We start from the raw sequence: 21,166 nt of genomic DNA, 5'->3' as shown, positions 1-21,166 counted from the left end.
CTGGCCCAGGACCACAGCTGTGGCCTCATCAGCCCAGGGGGTAGAAATGTCCTAGCTGAGGAGGCCCCAGGGGAGCGGCGGTGAGCCCCTCCAACTCAGACCACTGAGGACCCTGCCTTGTGCCTCTCCAGGTCTGGTGCTGAACAGAGACCGGAGGATCACTTGGGTGAGTGCTGCCGTCCTCCAGCTCCTTCCTGGCTTGCCTGCTGCCCGGTGTTGGTTTTAAGTTGTTTTTCAATTATGCACCTAATATAGACATACACAGTATTTGTCCTTTTAACCACCTGTAAGGAAGCAGCTGAGTGGAAGTGGTAACCTCTAATTTTGTTTCCGTCTCCTGGGTTTGCCTATTAGGCACCTCTAAGTGGGATTGTGCCACGTTTGTCCTGTGTCTGGCTTCTTTTTTAGTTGTAGATAGACACAATATCTTTGTTTATTTATTTATATGTGGTACTGAGGATCGAACCCAGAGCCTCACACCTACAAGGCAAGTGCTCTACCACTGAGCTACAGGCCAGCCCCCAAATCTCCTTTTTAAGGCTGAATAGTATTCCATTGTGTATTCCACATTTTCTGTATCACTCATCTATTGACCCACACCTGGGGTTCCACCCTTGGGCTACTGTCGATAATGCTGCTGTGAACATGGGGGTATAAGTGTCTGTTTGGGTCCCCACTCTCAGTTCTCTTGGCTATACCAGAGTGGGACTGCTGGGGCACACAGTGACTCTCTGTTGAACCTTTTTTAAAACAATATTTTTATTAGTTGTTGATGAACCTTTATTTTATTATTTACATGAGGTGCTGAGAATCGAACCCAGTGCCTCTCACCTGCCAGGCAAATGCTCTGCCACTGAGCCCCAGCCCAGCCCTCTGTGTGCTACTGGCCACTTGTGTGTCTTCTTTGGTCCATTTTTTAATTGGATTGTGTGGGGTTTTGTTGTTGTTGTTTTAGTTATGGATCTTAATTCCTTATGAGATATATGACTTGCAAATATTTCCTCCTACTCAACAGCCTATTTTTTTTTGGGGGGGGGGGACGGTTCTAGGGATTGAACCCAGAGGTGTTTAACTGCTGAGCCTCGTCCCCAAAGCTTTTTTATATTCTTTTTAGAGACAGGGTCTCACTAAGTTGCTAAAGGACCTAGCTAAATCATTGAGGCTGGATTTGAACTCACAATCCTCCTGCCTCAGCCTCCTGAGCCACTGGGATTACAGGCCACTACACCTGGCCTCTTCACTTTTTTTTCCTAATATTTTTAATTGTAGGTGGACACAATACCTTTTTACTTATTTTTACATGGTGTTAAGGATGGAGCCCAGTGCCTCACACGTGTGAGGCAAGCGCTCCACCACTGAGCCACTTTCTTGATGCACAAAAGTTCTAATTAGGGCTGGGGCTGGGACTGAGAGGTAGAGTGCTTGCCTGTGTGAGGCACTGGGTTCAATTCTCAGCACTGCATATCAATAAATAAAAAACAAAGGTCCATTGACAACTAAAAAAAATTTTTTAAAAAAGTTCTAATTATTTTTTGGGGGGGGGTCTTTTTTGTTTGTTTTTGGTGATTGAACCTAGGGGCTCTTAACCACATCCCCAGTACTTTTTGTTTGAGAGAGGGTCTTGCTAAGTTGCTGAGGCTGACCTCGAACTTGTAATCCTCCTGCCTTAGCCTCCCAAGTCAATGGGATTTCAGGTGTGTGCCACCAAGCCCAGTTATTTATTTATTTTTGGTACCCAGGATTGAACCCAGGGGTGCTTAACCACATCCCCATCCCTTTTGTGTATTTTATTTAGAGACAGGGTCTTACTAAGTTGCTTCAGCCTTGCTAAGTTGCTGAGGCTGGCTTTGATCTTCCTGCCCCAGTCTCTTAAGCTGCTGGTATTAGAGGCATACACAACTGTGCATGGCTCTAATTTTTTTGGGGGGGAGTGTACTGGGATTGAACCCAGGGCCTCACACATGCTAGGCAAGGGCTCTACCACCAAGCCACATACCCAGCCCCATTTCATTTGATGTAGTCCAATTTATTTTTGTTATCATCTGTGCTTTTGATATCATGTCCATAGCAGCATTGCCAAATACAGTATCATGAAGGATTTTCTCATTTTCTTCTTCTTTTTGGAGATCGAACACAGGGCCTTGTGCTTGCAAGGCAAGTACTCTACCAACTGAGCTACATCCCCAGTCCTCAATGTTTCCTTCTAAGAGTTCTATAGTTTCAGCTCTTAAGTTTAGATCTTTGATGTATCTGGACCACTTTTCTAAATAGTTTTTCCGAATGTTTCAGAAGATTCTGAAGTGTGACATGTCCATAATTAAATGTATACTTTTCTCAGTAGGTTCCTTCACCTACCCGCCCCGCCCCCAGCTTTTTTTTTTTTCTTGCAGTGCCGGGCATTGAACCCAGAGCCTTGCTCATGCTAGGCGAGCAGTGTACCACTGAGCTATACCCCAGCCTTTTTGAGACAGGTTCTCACTAAGTTACTGAGGCTGGCAACTTATAATCCTCCTGCCTCAGTCTCCTGAGTTGCTGGGACTACAGGCATGTGCTATGCTCCTAGACATCCTTTATTTTCTGTCTCAAATGACACATCACCATCTTCTAGGTTCCCAAGCAAAACGATGGCTGCCTGATGTTGGCTGCCTGATGTTGGCCCAGTCACGGACAGACTCCACGTCCTGTGTTGTTTCATTCTTGTTTTAGGGCTTTCTGTTATGTTTACATAAATGGTTGCAGAGTGAAAGGAGCCAGCAACAAAAGGTGATTCTACTTGAAAAATCAACCCACAGGGCTGGAGGCCAGAGTAGTGCTCTCCTTGAAGAAAAGCCCTGGAACAAGCTGGAGGGCAAGGGCCCATTGTCTTGGCCCGAGTCAAGGTTACATGTGTATGTACACAGTGAAAAGCCATCAGGAGCTGACTGTCCAGCCTGGGCTTTGCTATAAGTTATACCTTAATTATTTAAAAAAACTGATCAGGAAATGAAGCTAACAAAATCTAAAGAGGTGTGGAGGAAGAAAGAGGGAAAAGACAGAAAGGGAAACGATACACCCAGCAGCCCCATGGCCGCAGATGCTTTCATGGAGAAAGGGCCTCTGTTGCTGGTTGGGAAACTGCTGCAGAAACAACTGCCTGTGTTGCTCCCACCTCCAGAGACAGGAGTGGAGAGAATGTCCCTCCATCCCTTCCTGCGAGATCAAGTTAAATTCAGCGAGGGCCTCACTGTGCCGTGGAGCTAGACAGCCCCAATCTTGGCAGGAACCGGAGTGTTAGAGAGGCCCGGCCCCCGCCTGAGCTTGAGTCCTGGCGCCATCTCCTGTTAGCTGTCGGCTGTGACCAAGTTCCTGGCCTTCTGGAAAGCGCTTGCTTTAATGTTTGCCTCAGCACCACGGGGAGTTCCTCCACGGGAGGCAGCCCGCAGTGCCTGGTCACAGCCGCTGGGACTCAAGTCCACAAGAGTGTGGGCCTTGTGTAAGATGTGGAAACCTGCTTTGGGGAAAGCACCAGAGGTCATTTTAGTCATGAAAAGCAGGAAATGGCTGGAAGAGCCTCAGGACAGTTTTTTGTGGCCATGACCAAATGGCTTGTGTGTATCCTCAGGATTTTTTCCCCCTTTTATGGGGTGCTGGGGCTGGAACACAGGGCCTTGTGCATGGTGGGCAAGGGCTCCACCACTGAGGGACACCCACAGTCCCCAGAGGGATTTTATATTCATTGCGGTGGTGAAGAACCTTAAGGAAGGCTTACTGGAATCAGTCCTCAAGAGAGCTTTCTTGAATGATCGACGCACCTGTACTTCTGTCACCAGTATGCTGAGAGGTACAAACATGGACAAAATTTGAGAGTTCCTGTCTCTGAGAGTTCTCAGACTAGAGTGCCAGGCCAGTGGTGAGCCTCATGTAATAAAAGTTTCTAGAAGCCCTAAGAGTAAAAAGAAAGCAGGGCTGGGGATGTGGCTCAAGCGGTAGCGCGCTTGCCTGGCATGCGCGTGGCTCTGGGTTCGATCCTAAGCACCACATAAAAATAAAGATGTTGTGTTCACCGAAAACTAAAAAATAAATATTAAAAAATTCTCTCTCTAAAAAAAAAGAAAGCAGGCAAATTAATTGTGGTGCTGGGGACCAAACAGAGGGCTAGCACATACTAGGCAAGCTCTATTCCACAGAGCTACCTGCCCCAGCCCAACTGTAATATTTTTTATTTAACCATTTCAAGACATGATTGACATCAAAGTTGATTGTTATTTTTCCAGTTGAGTCCCAAACCCAGAAGCATTTCACGACAGGGCACCTCAATAGCCCTAGGACTGGTGGTCACAGCACTGGACAGCGCAGCCTAGACACTCTCAGTGGTCATGACAGGATGGTCAGGACTGTGGTGGAAGCCAGCAGAGGCTGGGGTGAAGTCACTCTGCACTGTGATCCAAGCAAGTTCCTTTCTCGTGGAGAGGTCTCATGAAGGTCCAGGGCTCTGTCTGGTGTCCAGGTGACAAGGTACAGGGCAGCCTGTGCAGTAAGAAGGGGGCTGTGAGGACCACACCTCAGTTCTAAGATCTAGGTCCAGAAGTACCCCGAGTCACTTCTCTGCCTTCAGTCAAATGGCCACACAGCTGAAAAGGGCTCAGGCAACAGTCTGGCCGACAGCCATGAGCCAGGGAGGAGACAAGAACAGATGTGGGAAAGTGGGAGGCCTGGCAGAGGTGCCATGGTGGGGCTGGGCTTGGTCTGGAGCAGGTGCTGAGGTGGCCTCACCAGGACCCACTGCCCAGGACTGCAGGGCTCCTTGCCACAAGGATTCACCCTGGCTTTGTCCCCGCAGCCGGAGTACAGCTTTGACTTCATCAGCAGGGAGCTGTTCACGAATTCCATCCAGCAGCTGCAGGCCCGCGTCCTGCTTGTCAAGTAAGTCTGGACACACCACCCTTCAGTGGCTGGCACCAGCCACCTCCATCATAAGTCAGCTTCCCAGACACCTGTGGGAAGGTGTGTGGTCTTCCTGGGGAAACCCGAGGTGCCGTAGTTCTTTGGAGGTTTTGACTTTCTGTTGGTGCACAAGTAGAAACTGCACTTGGAATCTGTACTTTTCCTGAGCTAGCAACACACGACCTCATTCTCCCCGACACTGGGCAGTGGCAGCACCCAGTAGGCCCTGAGATCACAGGGACACTGCCAGCACCTACAGTGCTTGGGTGTTTGGCAGGCTTGGCTTAATCAAGGCATTTTCCACCTGCCATGGAGCCACAGGGACATAACCCCACCATGAACTGAGGCGAATCTGTACTAAAACCATTAAGTGGAACATTTTCAATAGGATGACTGTATGGTGGGTATGTTGTAGCTCAACAGATCTTAAAAAATAAAGCAAAGCCTGACCTTAGGTGGGCACAGTGGCATACTCCTGTAATCCTAGTGACCAGGAGGCTAAGGCAGGAGGATCCCAACTTTCAGGCCAGCTGCAGCAACTTAGCAAGACCCTGTCTGAAAATAAAAAATAAAAAGGGGTGCAGATATAGCCTAGTAGTAAAGCACTTAAGCTCAATAACCAGCCCCAGCATTCAGTGGCTGTGACCCCAGTCAGTCTGGCCTGTGGCTCATACTGAATGACTGTGCTCAGTAAATCTAAGCTTTGGGAAAGTCAGAGGTAGCAGGTAGCCCAGACGTGGCGTCTTCTAAGGCACTGCTGGGAGGCAGGGTCCAAGGGGGAACCCATTTCTTCTTGCTTCCAGAGCAGCACAAGGATACAGTGATGTGAGACGGGAGAATGATGCCAACAGGGAGCCGCTGATGTTTATGCTGGACATGATGAGATCCATCCTAAAAGAGGTAACAGCTGGGCACTGTGGTGCATACCACAAATCCCCGCAGCTTGTGAGGCTGAAGCAAATCACAAGTTCAAAGCTGGCCCGAGCAACTTAGCAAGACTGTCTCAAAAAATGACTGGGGATGTAGCTCTGAAGCCTGGAGCCAGGAGGGCAGAGAGCACTGTGGGAGGCAGCGCATCCCTGGTTCAAATGCTATTACCTTAAAAAAAAAAAAAAAAAAAGGCAACATGTGCAGGCTCGGGGAGCTGGTGTCCAGGCCATGCTCACCTGCCCAGGCCCCAGGTCCCAGTGTCCTGAGGAACTATGGCCTCAATCCCCACTGTGGTCAGTCCGAGTTCAGGAAAGAGGCCTTTCATTAGCACAATATTTTATTGTTCTCACATGTGTCCCCTGGGTCAGGCACAACTCGGCCCATCTGCCACAGCCCCATCGCCTCCACTAGTCCTACTAGTGGGTGTGCTAGCTGGGGGTGGGGCTTGTGCCATGACCTGGACCCCTGGGAGCACCAGCACTTTGTGATCACTATCCACACAAATACCCGAGTCTGGGGCACCTGTACCCCCTCACAAAAGGGCAGCCCTCCCATGGCTGGCAGGTGAGAGCTGTGGCCAGGCCTCCCTGGTTGGTGTTCCCTCAGGGACTTGCTGGTGCTGTGACCTCACTTCTCCAGGGGCCCTCATCTGTCAGGATCACCGGCAACCCCGACAGAGGCCTCCCCCACTCAGTGCTACAGCTTCACAACTCAGATGGTCCTCAACCCAAGTCCTGAGTCCCTAGGGTCTGAGGAGCCCCAGCGTGCTGGGAACACTGGGATCCCCAGGGAGTGCCTGGCCCACTGGGAAGGAGCAGGCCAAGGGAGGGCACTGCCACTTCCTTTGGCCACACCTCACCACCCTCCCTTCCTCCAGCGGTTCCAGTTTGTACAAATCCCTGGCAACCATTATGTCCACATGAATGCTCCCCACCACGTGGCCAATGTCGTCAGCTCCTTTTTACAGAGCAAACGCAGGATCCCAGCTCAGCTGTAGCCTGGACCTGGGCTACGGACATCTCACGCTCACGCTGCTCAGCCTCCACGTGGCTGGCACGGTGGCAACAGGCCTTACTGAAAACCAAGATGAACAGGAGAGAATCCTGTGATGGAGGTGGGGGAAGGGCCAAGATTCTGACATTAACGTCTGTGACTTCAAGGGGACAGCATTTAGACTTAGGGTGTCCGTTTTGTAGTTAATGACCTGTAGTGAGCTGGTATAGGCAGAAGGAAGCTTGCCTGTCATTTGGTGGCTTCTGAAGCCTTCTCCACTGCCAGCCTGGATGCAAAATAAAATGTTCTCGCCTTCTCGCTGCCTTCAAGGCTGTTCCATGGGCGGCAGGGGGTTCCGTTGAGGAGAAGGGGAGACGCAAGCAGTTACTTGTTTTCCTGACAGGTAGGAACCACTTCTGAGGGCCACATCCTCCTGCTGTGCTCCAACATGCTTCAGCACAGGGACCCGGGGTGAGCCTGTCCTTCACTTCCAGCCCATGCAGACCTGATGGGGCTGGGCCGCAGGACACAGTGGCCCTTTGGCCTACTGTCTTGCTTTGCAGAGCACAATCTCAGGCCAGCAGGCCCCATGTCCTCACTGGCCAGGCCCTGCACTCCAATGTCACTGCAGGCAGGGTCACAGCCTGGCAGACTCAGTAGGGTCGGAATTTGCGCTGGGCCCGCATCAGCTCAATCTTCTGCTTGTCCTCCTCGAATTTCTTGCGCAGCTGTGCAAGGTCTGTGGTGTGAGAGGTCACAGAACAGGGTCAGGAAGCATCCTGTGGGAGACGCCCACTGCCCTCACTGAGAGCGCTGGCACACCCCTCACTTCCCAGGGTCGGGGAGTTCCACCAGGCCTCCCCACCCTGCCCACTTTGGGTCATGGTCTGGATTCTGCAAGGAATCAGAACACAGTACTTGACTGCAGACCAGGTCAGAGGCAAGGCTGAGGCAGGAGGTGACATGCCAGAGTTTTGAGGTTAGAAATGCACCAATGAGAAGCCCAAAGAAAACAAAAAGATCCACGTGCCTACTCCACCCCCAGGTGAAGGAGTCCAGGTGCCTCCCTCTCCAGCCCTAGTGCCACCAAATTCAGATGGTGATTAGTCAATGAATGATCTAGGTCAGAGGGTAGGTGGGGATCTGGAATCTAAAGGAGAGAAGGCTGATGGAGGCCACGAAGTAAAGTTCAGGATCTGGAGAGAAGGACAAGTACTAGAGAAGGGTCAGTGCAGCAGTGAGTCTCAGAGTGCGCCAGCAACAGGGCTGGGGGTCAAGACAGCTACAGAGCCCACCCTCCAGGCTCAGGCCAGGACCCTTTCCTTGAACCACAGACAGCTGTCCTACAGGACAGCTGAGACAGCAAGAGACCAAGACAGTGGAGGAGGGAGCTTAGCAGCAGCACCAAAAGCAAACCACAGGCGAAGAGATGGTGAACCGCAGAGAGCCCCAGGGCCCCCAGGGCCTTCTCTACAGCTCAGTGACTCTGGAGATCACCTCCACAGACTTCTTGCTGGCTGGAGGCTAACAGGTTCCAGCAGTAAGGGCTCAGGGGCTTGGAGGTGGGTCCCCATCCCAGATGCCTCTGTGGGTATGAATAATCCCACCCACCACTCCTGGGCAAATGCAGCTGCCCCTGGGAAGCAGGAGAGTGCTGCCAGGCTGGAACTCTAAGCCCAGAGCGCGTGTCCAAGGATGCACTCCCATCCCAACCCCCCAAGGCCATCCCCTGCCTTGGAGGAGGCCCTTACGCTCCATCTTGGTCTCCCGATGCTGCCAGGCATAGAAGTTGAGCAGCTCCTTGCGCGCACGCTTCCGTTTCTCCTTCTCCAGCACCCGCAGGCTGGCTGCCTCAGTTCGTGGAAGCACAGGCCGCCGACCCCGGCGGGTCACCTTCACCCAGCCCTCCTCATCAGGGACTCCCTCCTCCTCCTTGGCCTTCTCCTCCTCCTGCAAGGAATGGCACCCTGCTGACCAATGGCAGGACAGTGCTCCTGACCCCTCCAAAGCCTCGAGGGGCGGAACCTCCCATCCTCCTCCAGCAGTCAGACCTGCCCTGGCAGGTGCCTGCTAGCACTTAGCCCCATGGTGCAGGGCACGGGCTGAGTATGGGGATAGGGCACCGAGGTGCCAATGCTGCTCCTCCCCCACCCCCCTACTGACCATCTATATTCAACGTCACCCAGCCAGGTAGCCAAAGATTCAGTAGAGAAAGCCTGGACTCACATGGTGACCAAGGACAGGCTGTCCCCCTTGGGAGTCACATCACATACTTGCAGCCCCACCCCCCCGCAGGGAGGCAGTGTCCCTTTACCGCAGCAATCTTCTGATCATAGGCCTCCATGAATGTGTCCACCTCAACTCTCAGGGCCTCAGGGTCAGTCACTGAATCTGCATAGTCACTGATCCACTCTGGGGGATGGGGAGACAAGGAGAGCAGCTGCCTCAGGCCTGCCAGGTGTCAGGACTTTCTGACACAGGCTGCAAGGCCTTGAGACCTGTGGCCCAGTGGGCAAGTGCTAAGATTCTAGTGGCAACAGGCTGGGTCTCCACCTTTGTCCACCTGGTGCTGAAGTTCCAGGCTAGCATCTCCTGACGCACCCCAACTAGCCCTGTCTGCCTGTGTCTCCCTCGCACTGCCATCAGGGTGCTGGCTGTGGCTCGTGGCACCCAGAGGCTGCTCCCAGAAAGCTTCCCTCACCAACCCTGGGCCCAGAAAGGAGGTGCTATGGTACTGACTATGAATGCCACTCTTCACAGGGTGACTCTCCGTAGAGACCAGCAAAGGGCCCTTCAGGGTCAAGGCGGCCGACACTCCACTTGGCTTCTGGAACACCACGTAGGCTACCTGGAATCCCTGGGGGAAGAGAGAGGTCCGAGTGGGGGAGCCCTACCCACACTAGCGCAAGTTCCCACACCTGCCCTCACCTAACCTGCTGCTGGGCCACGGAAGAGTTTAGGTGGGGGACAGTCACACTCTCAGTTACCCAACTGCTGCTGGAAGGGAGACTCATTCCCAGCTCTTCCCCCAAGGACAGGGGATACACAGGGGACATTTCTTCCAGTTTCAGAAAGGAGTCAGTGAAAAGTGGGTTCAACCTTAGGGCAGGCTCGTGGAAGCCAGGCCCAGAGAGGAAAGGACAGGGCACTCAACCGGTCAGACTCCCCTGTGCTGGGAGAAGGCGTCAGGTCCAGGCACTTGGGAAAACATGGAAGGCATAGTGCTCCTGGAGACCAAGCCCTGGCCTGAGGAGGACTCTACCTCAGGGAGAAGCAAGCAGGGAGCCCAGGGGGCCTGCAGGAGAGTGCAGAGATGGTCCCCAAGCTCTAACATGGAGAATAGAAACCACCAGGCAGGAAGTCCAAAGATGTTGCACAGCTGGCTCCTAGACCAACTGGAACTATGGAGGTTGGGAATGTCTACTATAGGACATGCTCTCAGAGTCCCATTGCCAACCTCTGCACCTACATACACACCACCATCCCCTACACAAGGGACACTAATTGCCCCTGCCCCGCCTTGTGCTGCCATTCCAGTGGAACCTGGAACTTGAAGGCCTACCGGAATGGGCATAGGGTGAAAAAACTTCGACTTGGGTTCCTTTGCACTCTCAGCAAGGTCCGGCTTCTCCTGCAACTCCACAGACTGGACAGTGCCACAAGGGGACAGCAGACGAGTCAGGCATTCCTGCCACGGCCAGAGGGAAGCACAGGATGAACATTCACAGGGCTTTCCCCAGAGCCTCCCTACACCTGGGTGGCACAGTCACATCCTTTAAAAAGGGATCCCAAAGGACCAATAGCCCAAGTCTACCCAACCGAGAAAGCCAGGGTGCCATGTCCTCTGAACAGTTCCCACATAGACAACTGGGATGTAGATATTCCCAACCTCCATAATAAAAGAGGTGGGGACACTCCTGATATTATTCTTCTAAGACAATTAAGTTAAATAAAGAGTCAAATTTAGGGTCTATGAATACAGCTCAGTTGGTAGAGGGCTTGCCTAGCATGCACAAGGCTCTGGGTTCAATCCCTAAGCACCACCAAAGAAAAGAAGGAGTCTAATCTATACTTTCAGAATCAAGATGGTGATGATCCACAGCAGAAAGGGCATGAGGGAACATCTGGGGTGTGATGATGTTTATCAATTCACACACTGATTATGTACATGGCCATGTTCAATTTGTGAAACGCATCAAGCTACACACCTATAGCCTGCGCCCTTCTCTCAACATCTGCTACACTTTAGTAAAGGTTATCTCTCATTAAGTAGCTGAGGCTGGCCTTGAATTTGTGATCTCCTGCTTCAGCCTCCCAAGTTGCTAGGATTATAGGAATATGCCACCACGCTTAGCTAGGTTAACTTTCTTCTTAATGCTTCTTTCTCCCTTGACCTTAAGAGGAATCTTTTAGAAATCTGTATTTATTTTCTTGGGCTGAGGATACAGCTCAGTTGGTAGAGTGCTTGCCTCACATGCAGCACAAGGCCCTGGGTTCAATCCCCAGCAAGACAGACAGACAGACAGACAGACACACACACACACACACACCAAAAAAAAAAAAATTTAATTTTTTTCTGAAAAAAAATTTCATTCAAAATCCAGCAACTCCCTGTTTTACTTCTATAAATGTATGTAATACTAAATTTAATACTCTCTGTGGAAAAAATTAAGGTGTTTCTAGACAGAATTAGAGGTAATTTTTATTTTCTTACATTTTTCTTCACCTCCCATGGATAGGTGAAGCACTCAGCCCCATTTTTTTTAAAACATTTTTTTAGTTATAGTTGAGCACACCTTTATTTTATTTGTTTATTTTTACATGGTGCTGAGGATCAAACCCAGTGCCTTGCATGTGCTAGGCAAGTGCTCTACTGCTGAGCTATAACCCCAGTCCAGATAGGTATCATTTTTACATTCAAGAAAGAACAATGTGGACTGGGGTTGTAGCTCAGTGGAAGAGTGCTTGCTTAGCGTATGTGAGGCATGGGTTCGATTCCCAGCACCACATACAAATAAATAAAATAAAGGTCCACCAACGATTAAAAAATATTAAAAAAAAAAGAAAGAAAGAAAGAAAGAACAATGTAATTCAAACAATTCTGGGTAACATATCCCTCAAATAATTTTTTTTAATTTTATTTTTTAGTTGTACACAATACCTTTGTTTTATTTCTTTTTATGTGGTGCTGAGGATCGAACCCAGGGTTTTACACATGCTACTGCTGAGCCACAACCCCAGCCCTCAAATTATATTTTTAAAATATAATTAAAGCTGAGCATGGTGGCATACACCTTTAATCCCAGCTACTTGGGAGGTTGAGGCAGGAGGATCATAAATTTAAGGCCAGCCTCAGCAATTTATTGAGACCCTGTCTCAAAAAAAAGGAAAAGAAAATTAAAAATTAAAAGGGCTGGGGGTGTAGCTCAGGGACAGAGTGATTAGGGAGCATGTGTAAGGTCCCAGGCTCATTTCCAGTACCACCAAAAACAAAACAAACAAATACTTTAAAAAGCCAATTTCCTTGGCTGGGGTTGTAGCTCAGCGGTAGAGCTCTCACCTAGAACCTGTGAGGCCCTGGGTTTGATCCTCAGCACCACATAAAAATAAATAATACAAAGGTATTGTGAACAACTAAAAAATAATAATAATTTTTAAAAAGCCAATTTCCTGAAGCCAGGTGAGGTGGCACACACCTGGAATCCCAGCGTCTCCACAGACTGAGATGGGAAAATTGAAAGTTCAAAGCCAGCTTCAGCAAAAGCAAGGCACTAAGCAACTCAGTGAGACCCTGTCTCTACAAAAACACTCGCCAAAACCCGATTTCCTGGCTGGGCTCAGTGGTGCATGCTGTAATCCCAGCAACTGGGGAGGCAAAGACAGGATGATTGAATCCCTTTCTCTAAATTAAAAAAAAATAAAAAAGAGCTGGGAATGTGACTCAGGGGTTGAGTGTCCTTGGGTTCAATCCTCAGTACCAAAAAAAAAAAGAAAGAAAAAGAAAAAGCCAATTTCTTGCCACAAGAGGTAAAGGCAGCCTTCTCAACATTTGACACCCCTCCACTTTCTGAACATTTCTACCCTGGGGCCCCCATTCCAGAGCTCACAGGTCCCCTGCCAGTTCACCTCGTTGCAGTATGGCGGCACATTGATGACAAAAAGGGTGCGCTTCTGAGGCCATGTAGATTGGGTGCCTTCTCGAACTCTGTGTTCTCTCACATAAAGGTAATGAGAAGCTCGCTGCTTTGCTGAGAACTTGATCGGAATGGCTGGAAGGGAAATGGTGGCATGGGAGTCAGGGTCAGGCTGCCGTGAGTGCAGGTGAGCACCTAATCCACCCAATTCCCTTTCTCCACGACCCTTCCTAGGCCGTCTGTCCACCGCGCATTCTTCCTTCAGTGAGCCCAACCTCTGGGCAGAGCCCCACCACCTCTGGGCGTGAGCACGCACATCCGCAGAAGGGGGACTCCCAAGCGGGTGGGGGAGAGAACTCATCTGGCAATTACACGGGGGCGCATGAGAGGGGGGCTCCAACTCTGCTGCTGTTGGGGTCCACACCCAATCCTTCTGGAAGCTGTCTGGAAGCTGTGTGACCGGCCTGCCACGGTGTCTCTTTTCACACTACCCTCCCCCACCCCGGACTCCCGGTTCCCCAACAAGCCGGGCCTCACACTTGCTCTCTCTGCCGGCGCACCAAACCTCGTCCCTGCACCCATTCTTCAGGTTCTGGCTCAAACTTCCTTTCTCAAGGGAGCCGCACCCTCTCCCGGCCTCCGGGTCTGAGGTCCACCTGCTGTGGATCTAGTCCGAGGGCCTCTATCGGCGCGACTCCCTAAGGGCCACCTTCACGAACCTAGGGGGCCGCTCTCTTTGGGGACGCACGCGGCCTCGGGGCAGGAGGCTGGGGAGCAAGAAAGCAGACAGCAATCTTGTATCGGCTAAGAAGGAAGCACTCAGGGCGAAAGGAGGCAGGCAGTTTCCTCGCACAGGCCTTCAGAGACGGCTCTGTGGGGAAGGCTCTCACCAAGATGGGCTGACCCGGGAGAAGGGCGCCGCGTGGGTCCGCGGAGCCAGGGGCTTCTCGACTTGCCGTGGCCCAACCACGCGGCCGCTCCCGGGGCTCCCGGGACACCTCCCAGCAAAGCCTCTCCGTCTCCCAACCTCGCGTCCCCGAGCCGCTCACCGTAGTAGCCGGGTGGGCTCGGAACGCCCGCCTCAGGGTCCCTAGCCGCACGCTTTCTCCTACGCGCCACCATCTTGCCAACCGGAAACGTGGGGCTTGCTGGGAACTGTAGTTCCGCGCGGTGCGCGAGCGCGTTTCCATGAGGACGGCGCCGCGAGGGCCCCGCCTTCTCGGTCCCAGCCCTGCCTTCCTGGCCCCGCCCGCCCCGCCCCAGGCGCAATCTTAATAAGCTCAAGTGAGGGAGAACCGGGACCAGGGCTGTTCAGGGTTGCGAACCGGGAGGAGCTTTCCTCCCTTCCCCCTTTCCTCTCTCCTACCCTGTCTGCCTTTCTCCCTTCCTCCCTCCCTCCTTCCTACCTCAAAGTACCAAGCGTTAGAAATACAAAGGCGAAGCCGGGCGGGGTGGTGCGCGCCGGAAATCCCAGTGGCTCGGGAGGCTGAGGCAGGAGGATCACTAGTTCAAAGCAACCTTAGCAAAGGTGAGGCCCTCAGCAACTCAGTAACACTCTGTCTCTAAATAAAATACAAAATAGGGCTGGGGATGTGGCTCAGTGGTTGAGTGCCCCTGAGTTCAATCCCTGGTACCAAAAGAAAGAAAGAAATACAAAGGTGAAGCAACATCCAGCCCTCCTGGAGTTCATATTCTAACAAGAGAAAGAAACAATAAACACATAAGCAAACCACAAACATCTGCTATGAGATGTCCTTCTTGCCACAGGGCCAGAGGCAACAGGGCCTACCAACCATGCACTGAAAACTCCAAGTCAGGGGCGGTGGTGCACATCTGTAATTCCAGCAACTTGGGAGGCTAAGGTAAAAGGATCATAAGTTCAAGGCCAGCCTTAGCAACTTAGCGAGGCCCTAAGCAATTTGGGGAGACCCTGTCTTAAAATAAAGAAAGAGCTGCTAGGTTCAATGCCTGGTACATTTTATTTGGTACCAGGGATTGAACTCAGGGGCACTCAACCATTGAGCCGAATCTTCAAGCCTATTTTGCATTTTATTTAGAGACAGGGTCTCACAGAGTTACTCAGTGTCTCCCTTTTGCTGAGGCTAGTTTTGAGCATGCGATCCTCCTGCCTCAGCCTCCCAAGCCACTGGGATTGCAGTTGTGCACCACTGCGCCCATCTTAGATTCATTTTTGTATCTAGAGACAGTTCTTATATTCATGTGCACATATCTATGAAAATAGTTATTTGCTTTATGAAGAATTTCTAGGTGTTTTGTAAGATGAGGGTTTTCCACATTACCCAGTTCTCCTTATTGCAGGAAACAAAAGTCCTATATTTCAGCTTTAAATGGCTGCTGTGGCAGGCATTTTCCTGGGACAACCTCCACAGTTCCTCCCACTCATGGGGGTGCATGCTGCCTCCTAGAGGTGAACCCTGCAATCTCTCTTGAACCTGGCTGTCCATGATTTGCTTTGTGTTCAGAATGTAACAGAAGTGAAATACAGCAGTTTCAAGCCAGGATTAACAAGTTTATAGCTTCTGCTCTCTTGGGATTCAGTGATGTCAAGTAGGTTAACCTAAACTTCTGAGTGACAAGAGAGGGAGGCTGCCAGCTAAGTGGCAGTTACATAAGATAGGTGATATGTGAAGTTTCAGCCCCAGCTGAACTGGTGGAACACACCTACACCAGTGACTCCCAGCTCTGATCCCAGGAGAAGTCTTAGAGGCTTAACAGAGATGGCTAAGCCCAAATTGCCCAAATTACAGTCTGTTGAAAAACTAACTTATTCTTGATTAAACCACTAAGTATTTTTTTATTTGTTGAAAAATGGACAATTTATCTTTCAATTACTACTTGGTCCCATCACAATCTTTGGGGATACTAAGCTAGAAACCATGTAAAAATCATATACATCTGCTTGCTGAATTGGAAAATTAAATGAATTTCACCTGTGAATGAGACATTTGAATAAAAGATTATAAAGCAAACCACTAAGTATTTTTAAAATAACTTTTTAAACATATAATTCACATGCAATAAAAATCTGCCCTCTTAGTATATACAATTTAGTGAGTCTTAGTATATTTACAAGGTTGTGTATTTATTATTTGTGGATATAATTGTCCCATGGCTGAGTGGTAGAGCCCTTGCCTGGCATGCTCTGGGTTTGGTTCTCAGCACCACAAACAAGCCAACAAAAACAGTTGTCCCTGTACCATTTGTTGAAAAGACTATTCTTTCCCCAACTGAATTGTCTTGGCAGATTTGCTGAAAATTGAGCAGAGATGAGGCTTTATTTCTGGAGTTTCCATTCTGTTCCACTGATCTATATTTTTAGCCTTATGCCAGTGCCACATGGTCTTGATTTCTGTAGTTTAGTAATCATTGTAGTAAATTTTGAACTCAGTGTCATTCCAGTGTCTTCTTTTTCAAGATTGTTTTGACTACAGTCTCTCTTTAATTTCTTCTGATGTTGAGTAGTTTTCAGAATGTAAATTTTGCACTTATTTTGTTAAATTTATTCATAAAGTGGGTGTGGTAGCGCAGGCCTGTAATCCCAGCAGCTCAGGATGCGGAGGCAGGAAGATCATAAATTCAAAGCCAGCCTCATCAATTTAGGACCTAAGCAACTTAGTGAAACTCTGTCTCAAAAAAAAAAAAAAAAAGAGCTGGATGCCAGGTGTGGTGATGCACACATGTATCCCAGCAGCTCGAGAGGCTGAGGCAGGATCGTGAGTTCAAAGCCAGCCTCAGCAAAAGCAAGAAACTAAGCAACTCAGTGAGACTCTGTCTCTAAATAAAATACAAAATACAGTTGGGGATGTGGCTCAGTGGTTAAGTGACCTGGGGTTCAATCCCTGGTACCAAAAAAAAAAAAAAAANNNNATTTTTTTTTTTTTTTTTTTTGATACCAGGGATTGAACCCAGGGGTGTTCAGCCACTGAGCCACATCCCCAGCACCCCCCACTTTTAAAAAATATTTTTATTAGTTATTGATGGACAATTATTTATTTATTTACTTATATATGGTGCTGAGAATCGAACCCAGTGCCTCACACATGCTAGACAAGTGCTCTACCACTGAGCCACAACCTCAGCCCCCCAACCCTTTATATATACATACATATATATATATATATATATATATATATTAATTTTTTTTTTTTTTTGAGACAGGTCTTGCTAAGTTGCCCAGGCTGGCCTCCACTTTGTGATGGACTTGCCTCAACCTCCCAAGCTGCTGGGATTATAGTCATGTGGCATTGCAAGGAATTGTTTTCTGATTTTGATTCTTTCCCCAACTGAACTGTCTTGGCAGATTTGCTGAAAATTGAGCAGAGGGCTGGGGTTGTAGCTCAGGGGTACAGCGCTTGCCTTGCACACGTGAGGTCCTGGGTTCAATCTTCAGCACCACATAAAAAAAATGAATATATTAAAAAAAGATATTTAAAAAAATGAGCAGAGATGAGGCTTTATTTCTGGAGTTTCCATTCTGTTCCACTGTTCTATATTTTTAGCCTTATGCCAGTGTCACATGGTCTTGATTACAGTACTTTAATAATCATTATAGTAAATTTTGAAATCAGGAAGTGTCATTCCAGTGCTCTTCTAATTCAAGATTGTTTTGACTACAGTCAAAACAATTAAAAAAATTTTTTTTTAGTTGTAGATGGACACCTTTTTTTTATTTATATGTGGGGCCTAGTGCCTCACATGTGCAAGGCAAGCACTCTTATCAGTGAGCCGCAACCCAGTCCCTTATTTTCATGTTGTAAATTGTTCATTGCAAGTATATATTGATCTTGCAATTTTATTAGTTCTAATGTTTTAGTGAATTCCTTAGGATTTTCTATATGCAAGACCATGTCATCTGCAAATAGTTTCCTTCTTTCTTTACAATTTGATGCTTTTTTTGTTCTTGTTTTGTTTTGTGCCTAATTTCCTGGCTAATACCTCCAGTGTAATGTTGAATAGGAGTTGTAAGAGCAGGCACTCTTGGTTTAGCTCTGATTTAAGGAGAGAACCACCCAGGCATTGACTCCATTGTGATCAAAGAATACACTGTGCGGTTTCCATTATTTTTGCAAGTTATTTGTTTGTTTTTTACAGTGTTGGGGATTGAATCCAGGGCATCACACAAGCTCAGCAAGCACTTTGCCACTGAGCTACATACACTCCCGACCCTGTTTTTTTGTTTTGTTTTGCTTTTCTTGTTTGAGATGGGGTCTTGCTGTGTGGCCCGAGTTCCAACTTGCCATCCTGCCTCAGCCTCCCAAGTATCTGCGATCATAGGCTCATGCTACTGTACTCAATTTATTTGTTTAAAAAAATTTTTTTATAGTTGTAGATGGACAGAATGCCTTTATTTTATGTTTATTTTTATGTGGCGCTGAGGATCAAACCCAGTGCCTCACAAGTGCTAGGCAAGTGCTCTGATACTGAGCTACAACCCCAGCCTTACAACTTATTATTTTTTATGGCCAGGATATAGTCTGTGTAGGTGTATGTACCATGAGCATTTGTAAAGAATACTGTTGTGCTGATGGTGTTCTATGCTGGTTTGACATTGGTGGATGGTATTAAGATTACATATCTGCAGATGGTTCTACCAGTATGTTAAGTGTGTTAGGTGTTTTTTAAAAATTTTTTTGCAGTTGTAGATGAACAGCATGACTTTGTTTAAGGATCAAACCTAGTGCCTCACACATGCTAGACAAGTGCTCTGCTACTGAGCTACAGCCCCAGCCCTCCCACTATCTCTTTTAATGGGCACATTAAACCACTTACATTTAATGTACTTAGTGATATTTTAGGGCTTAAGTCTCTCATTTTATTTTTGTTTTGTTTTCTGCCACTCCATGGGTTTTTTGAACATTTTTGAGAATTCCGTTTTTATTTACTTAATAGTATTTTGAGCACATTTCTTATATCTTTTTTAGTGATTGCTCTAAGAGCTACATCATATATGTTATCACAGTATACTGTTATTAACGTAAAATCATAGTTCATACATACGTAGTTCTTGTGAATTTAGAAACCTTCTCTACATCCTTTACTCACCCACTTATAAAATTTCCTCTACACACATTAAGAACCACATCATATTTTTTCTTCAACCATCATCTGTAATTTAGAAAACTCAAGATTGCCTAGTGTGCACAAGGCGCTGGGTTCAAGTCCTAGCACCACAAAAAGAAACCAAAAAAAAAACAAAAAAAACCCTCAAGAATTTGTATTTTTTCCGTTTTATTCTTTCCCTTATTCTTCCTTCCCAGTGTTGCAAGTTTTCCTCCTTTAGTTTTCCCTTTGTTTAGAGAAGCTTTTTTTTTTTCTTTTTTTTGGTACTCAGGATTGAACCCAGGGGCACTGAACTGCTGAGCGGCACCCAGCCTGTTTTTAAAGTATTATATTTAGAAACAGGGTCTCACTGAGTTGCTTAGGGCCTCCCTAATTGGCTTCGAACTTTCGATCCTCCTGCCTCAGCCTAGCCTGTCTTTTTGTTTAGACAAAATTTAATAAAAGAGCCATTCTCTTAGGTTAGAATTTGTGAATGAATTCTACTAGTTTCTCTTCACCTGAAAATGTCTAATAAAATTTCCCCCCTTCATTCCTGAAGGATATTTTTGCTGGATATAGAATTTTTGATTGGCAGCCCCTCTTTCACTACTTGAAAAATGTGCCACTTTCTTATAGACTTAGGAGAAATCTGTTGTTAAAATTGTTTTTTCCACATAGGAAGTTTTTTTTGCGTTTTGAGATGCTTTTGTATTTAGATCTCATAGGCTTGACTGCAATGTGTCTTGGTGCAGACTTCTTAGGGCTTCACTGAGCTTCTTGAATCTGTAGATTTGTGTATTTTGTCATCTCTGGGGAGTTTACAGCCTGGGACACTAGTGGCACAGAAATTTTAGATTTTTTGTTGTAGTATCATAGGTCCCTGAGGTTCTTTCTTTCTTTCTTTTTTTGGTTCTAGAGATTGGACCCAAGGGCACTTAACCACTGAGCCATATCCCCAGCCTTTTATTTTTTTGAGACAGGGTCTTGTGAAGTTGCTTTGGCTCTCACCTAGTAGCTGAGGCTGAACCTCGAACTTGCAGCCTTCCTGCCTCAGCCTTTGGGATCACAGGCATTCGTCAGCACAGCTGGCCTGAGGTTCATTTAAGAAAAAAAAAGTATTTTCTCTCTTGTTCAAATTGGGGAGCTTCGATTTTATCTTGAAGTTCACTGATTCTTTCCTATCTCATATATTTTTTAAAATCTTTAAATGGTTCTCTATTTCTTTACTGACTTTGTTCTCAAATACGATTCAAGTGTATTCATAGTGGCTTCCTGAAGCAATTGGATAGTTGCTTTAAAATCCTTTAGGTGATTTCTAATGTCTTGTCCCCGTGGTGTTGACGTCCATTGATCATCTTCTGATTCAAGGTGGGATTTTCCTGGTTCTGGTATGAGTGATTTTCAATTGAAACATGGAAATTTTAGATACTATTGACTCTGGGTCTTATTTTCTTATTTACAACTTCTGTTACAGCACACCTCCTCTGACATCGCTCTTTCAAGGTTGGAAAAGCATCACTGTTACTGCCAGGTATGGGAAATTCAGGTTCCTCTCTTGGTATCTGCCAGCGCCCAAGATGGGAGGGTCTCCTTGCTACTGCTAGGTGGGGGCCAGCTCATCATCTCTCTATTCTCTGTGGCTGACTCCCGGAGAAACCTCATTTCTCCACCCCATATGGACTCCAGTGACCATCACCAATCTCAGGCTCCCCACTCAGCCTTCTGTGACAGCAGCCCAGAAGGGGTCTCAGGATGCACCCAATGCAGTGTGGTAAAGAACCTCTATGACCCAGCCTGACCTTTGCTGGGAGAGGAGCAGCTGCGATTCCTTCTATGCCCTTGGCTGGAGTTTTCAGACTTGGCTAGACGGGACACTTTTCTCAGGCCTTATTATTTTTTGTGGGATGGGGGAGGTCCTGTACCTCGTTGGCATTTCCAGGTTAGCAGAAAGAAAACCCAGGGAACTCAGTGCTAGTCTTTCCTTGCGTCCTGAAGTCCCAGCCTATTTGCCTCCTCTTCATCTTTCTCAAGTTTCATGTGCACAAGAAATGAAAAATATAAGCCACCTTATTGTTTGTTTTATATAATATCCAAGGTTGTATTTAGTGGGGGAGGATAATTACTTC

The 21,166-nt window shown here is 47.9% G+C and overlaps 2 protein-coding genes across 5 annotated transcripts in view; one reads left to right on the top strand and one right to left on the bottom strand.

Annotated features, from left to right (window-relative positions):
* The window catches only part of Serhl2 (serine hydrolase like 2), an 18,193-nt gene extending 11,031 nt beyond the window's left edge, over positions 1 to 7,162 (top strand). For all 3 annotated transcript variants that reach the window (XM_015501830.2, XM_048803050.1, XM_048803051.1), the window contains exons 9-12: positions 132 to 166; positions 4,820 to 4,902; positions 5,727 to 5,823; positions 6,731 to 7,162. In XM_015501830.2, coding sequence (XP_015357316.1) covers positions 132 to 166; positions 4,820 to 4,902; positions 5,727 to 5,823; positions 6,731 to 6,850 — 335 coding nt within the window. In that variant the 3' untranslated portion in view covers positions 6,851 to 7,162. The remainder of the gene's footprint in view (positions 1 to 131; positions 167 to 4,819; positions 4,903 to 5,726; positions 5,824 to 6,730) is intronic.
* On the bottom strand, positions 6,943 to 21,166 carry Rrp7a (ribosomal RNA processing 7 homolog A). Of its 2 annotated transcripts, none has more exons than XM_048803052.1 (7): positions 20,513 to 21,166; positions 12,973 to 13,115; positions 10,409 to 10,534; positions 9,586 to 9,703; positions 9,161 to 9,258; positions 8,598 to 8,796; positions 6,943 to 7,585 (listed from the first exon to the last, which is right to left on the bottom strand). In XM_048803052.1, the coding sequence occupies exons 1-7, from the start codon at positions 20,529 to 20,531 to the stop codon at positions 7,500 to 7,502; spliced, it is 789 nt and encodes a 262-aa protein (XP_048659009.1). In that variant the 5' UTR covers positions 20,532 to 21,166; the 3' UTR covers positions 6,943 to 7,499. The 2 variants fall into 2 exon arrangements, with proteins under 2 accessions (XP_048659009.1, XP_015357317.1); XM_015501831.2 differs by lacking the exon at positions 20,513 to 21,166 and adding an exon at positions 14,030 to 14,187.

The sequence above is a fragment of the Marmota marmota genome, unplaced genomic scaffold (assembly GCF_001458135.2).
Source record: "Marmota marmota marmota unplaced genomic scaffold, marMar, whole genome shotgun sequence".
Classification (NCBI taxonomy): domain Eukaryota; kingdom Metazoa; phylum Chordata; class Mammalia; order Rodentia; family Sciuridae; genus Marmota; species Marmota marmota.
This window is presented reverse-complemented; position numbering and strand designations above follow the sequence as displayed.

Coding starts and splice junctions, on each gene's coding strand:
- Rrp7a (XM_015501831.2), bottom strand. CDS start 14,102: ATGGTGGCGCGTAGGAGAAAGCGTGCGGCTAGGGACCCTGAGGCGGGC. Junction 10,535..12,972: donor TGCCGCCATACTGCAACGAG/GTGAACTGGCAG, acceptor TGGCCGTGGCAG/GAATGCCTGACTCGTCTGCT. Junction 7,586..8,597: donor TCGGGAGACCAAGATGGAGC/GTAAGGGCCTCC, acceptor CTCACACCACAG/ACCTTGCACAGCTGCGCAAG.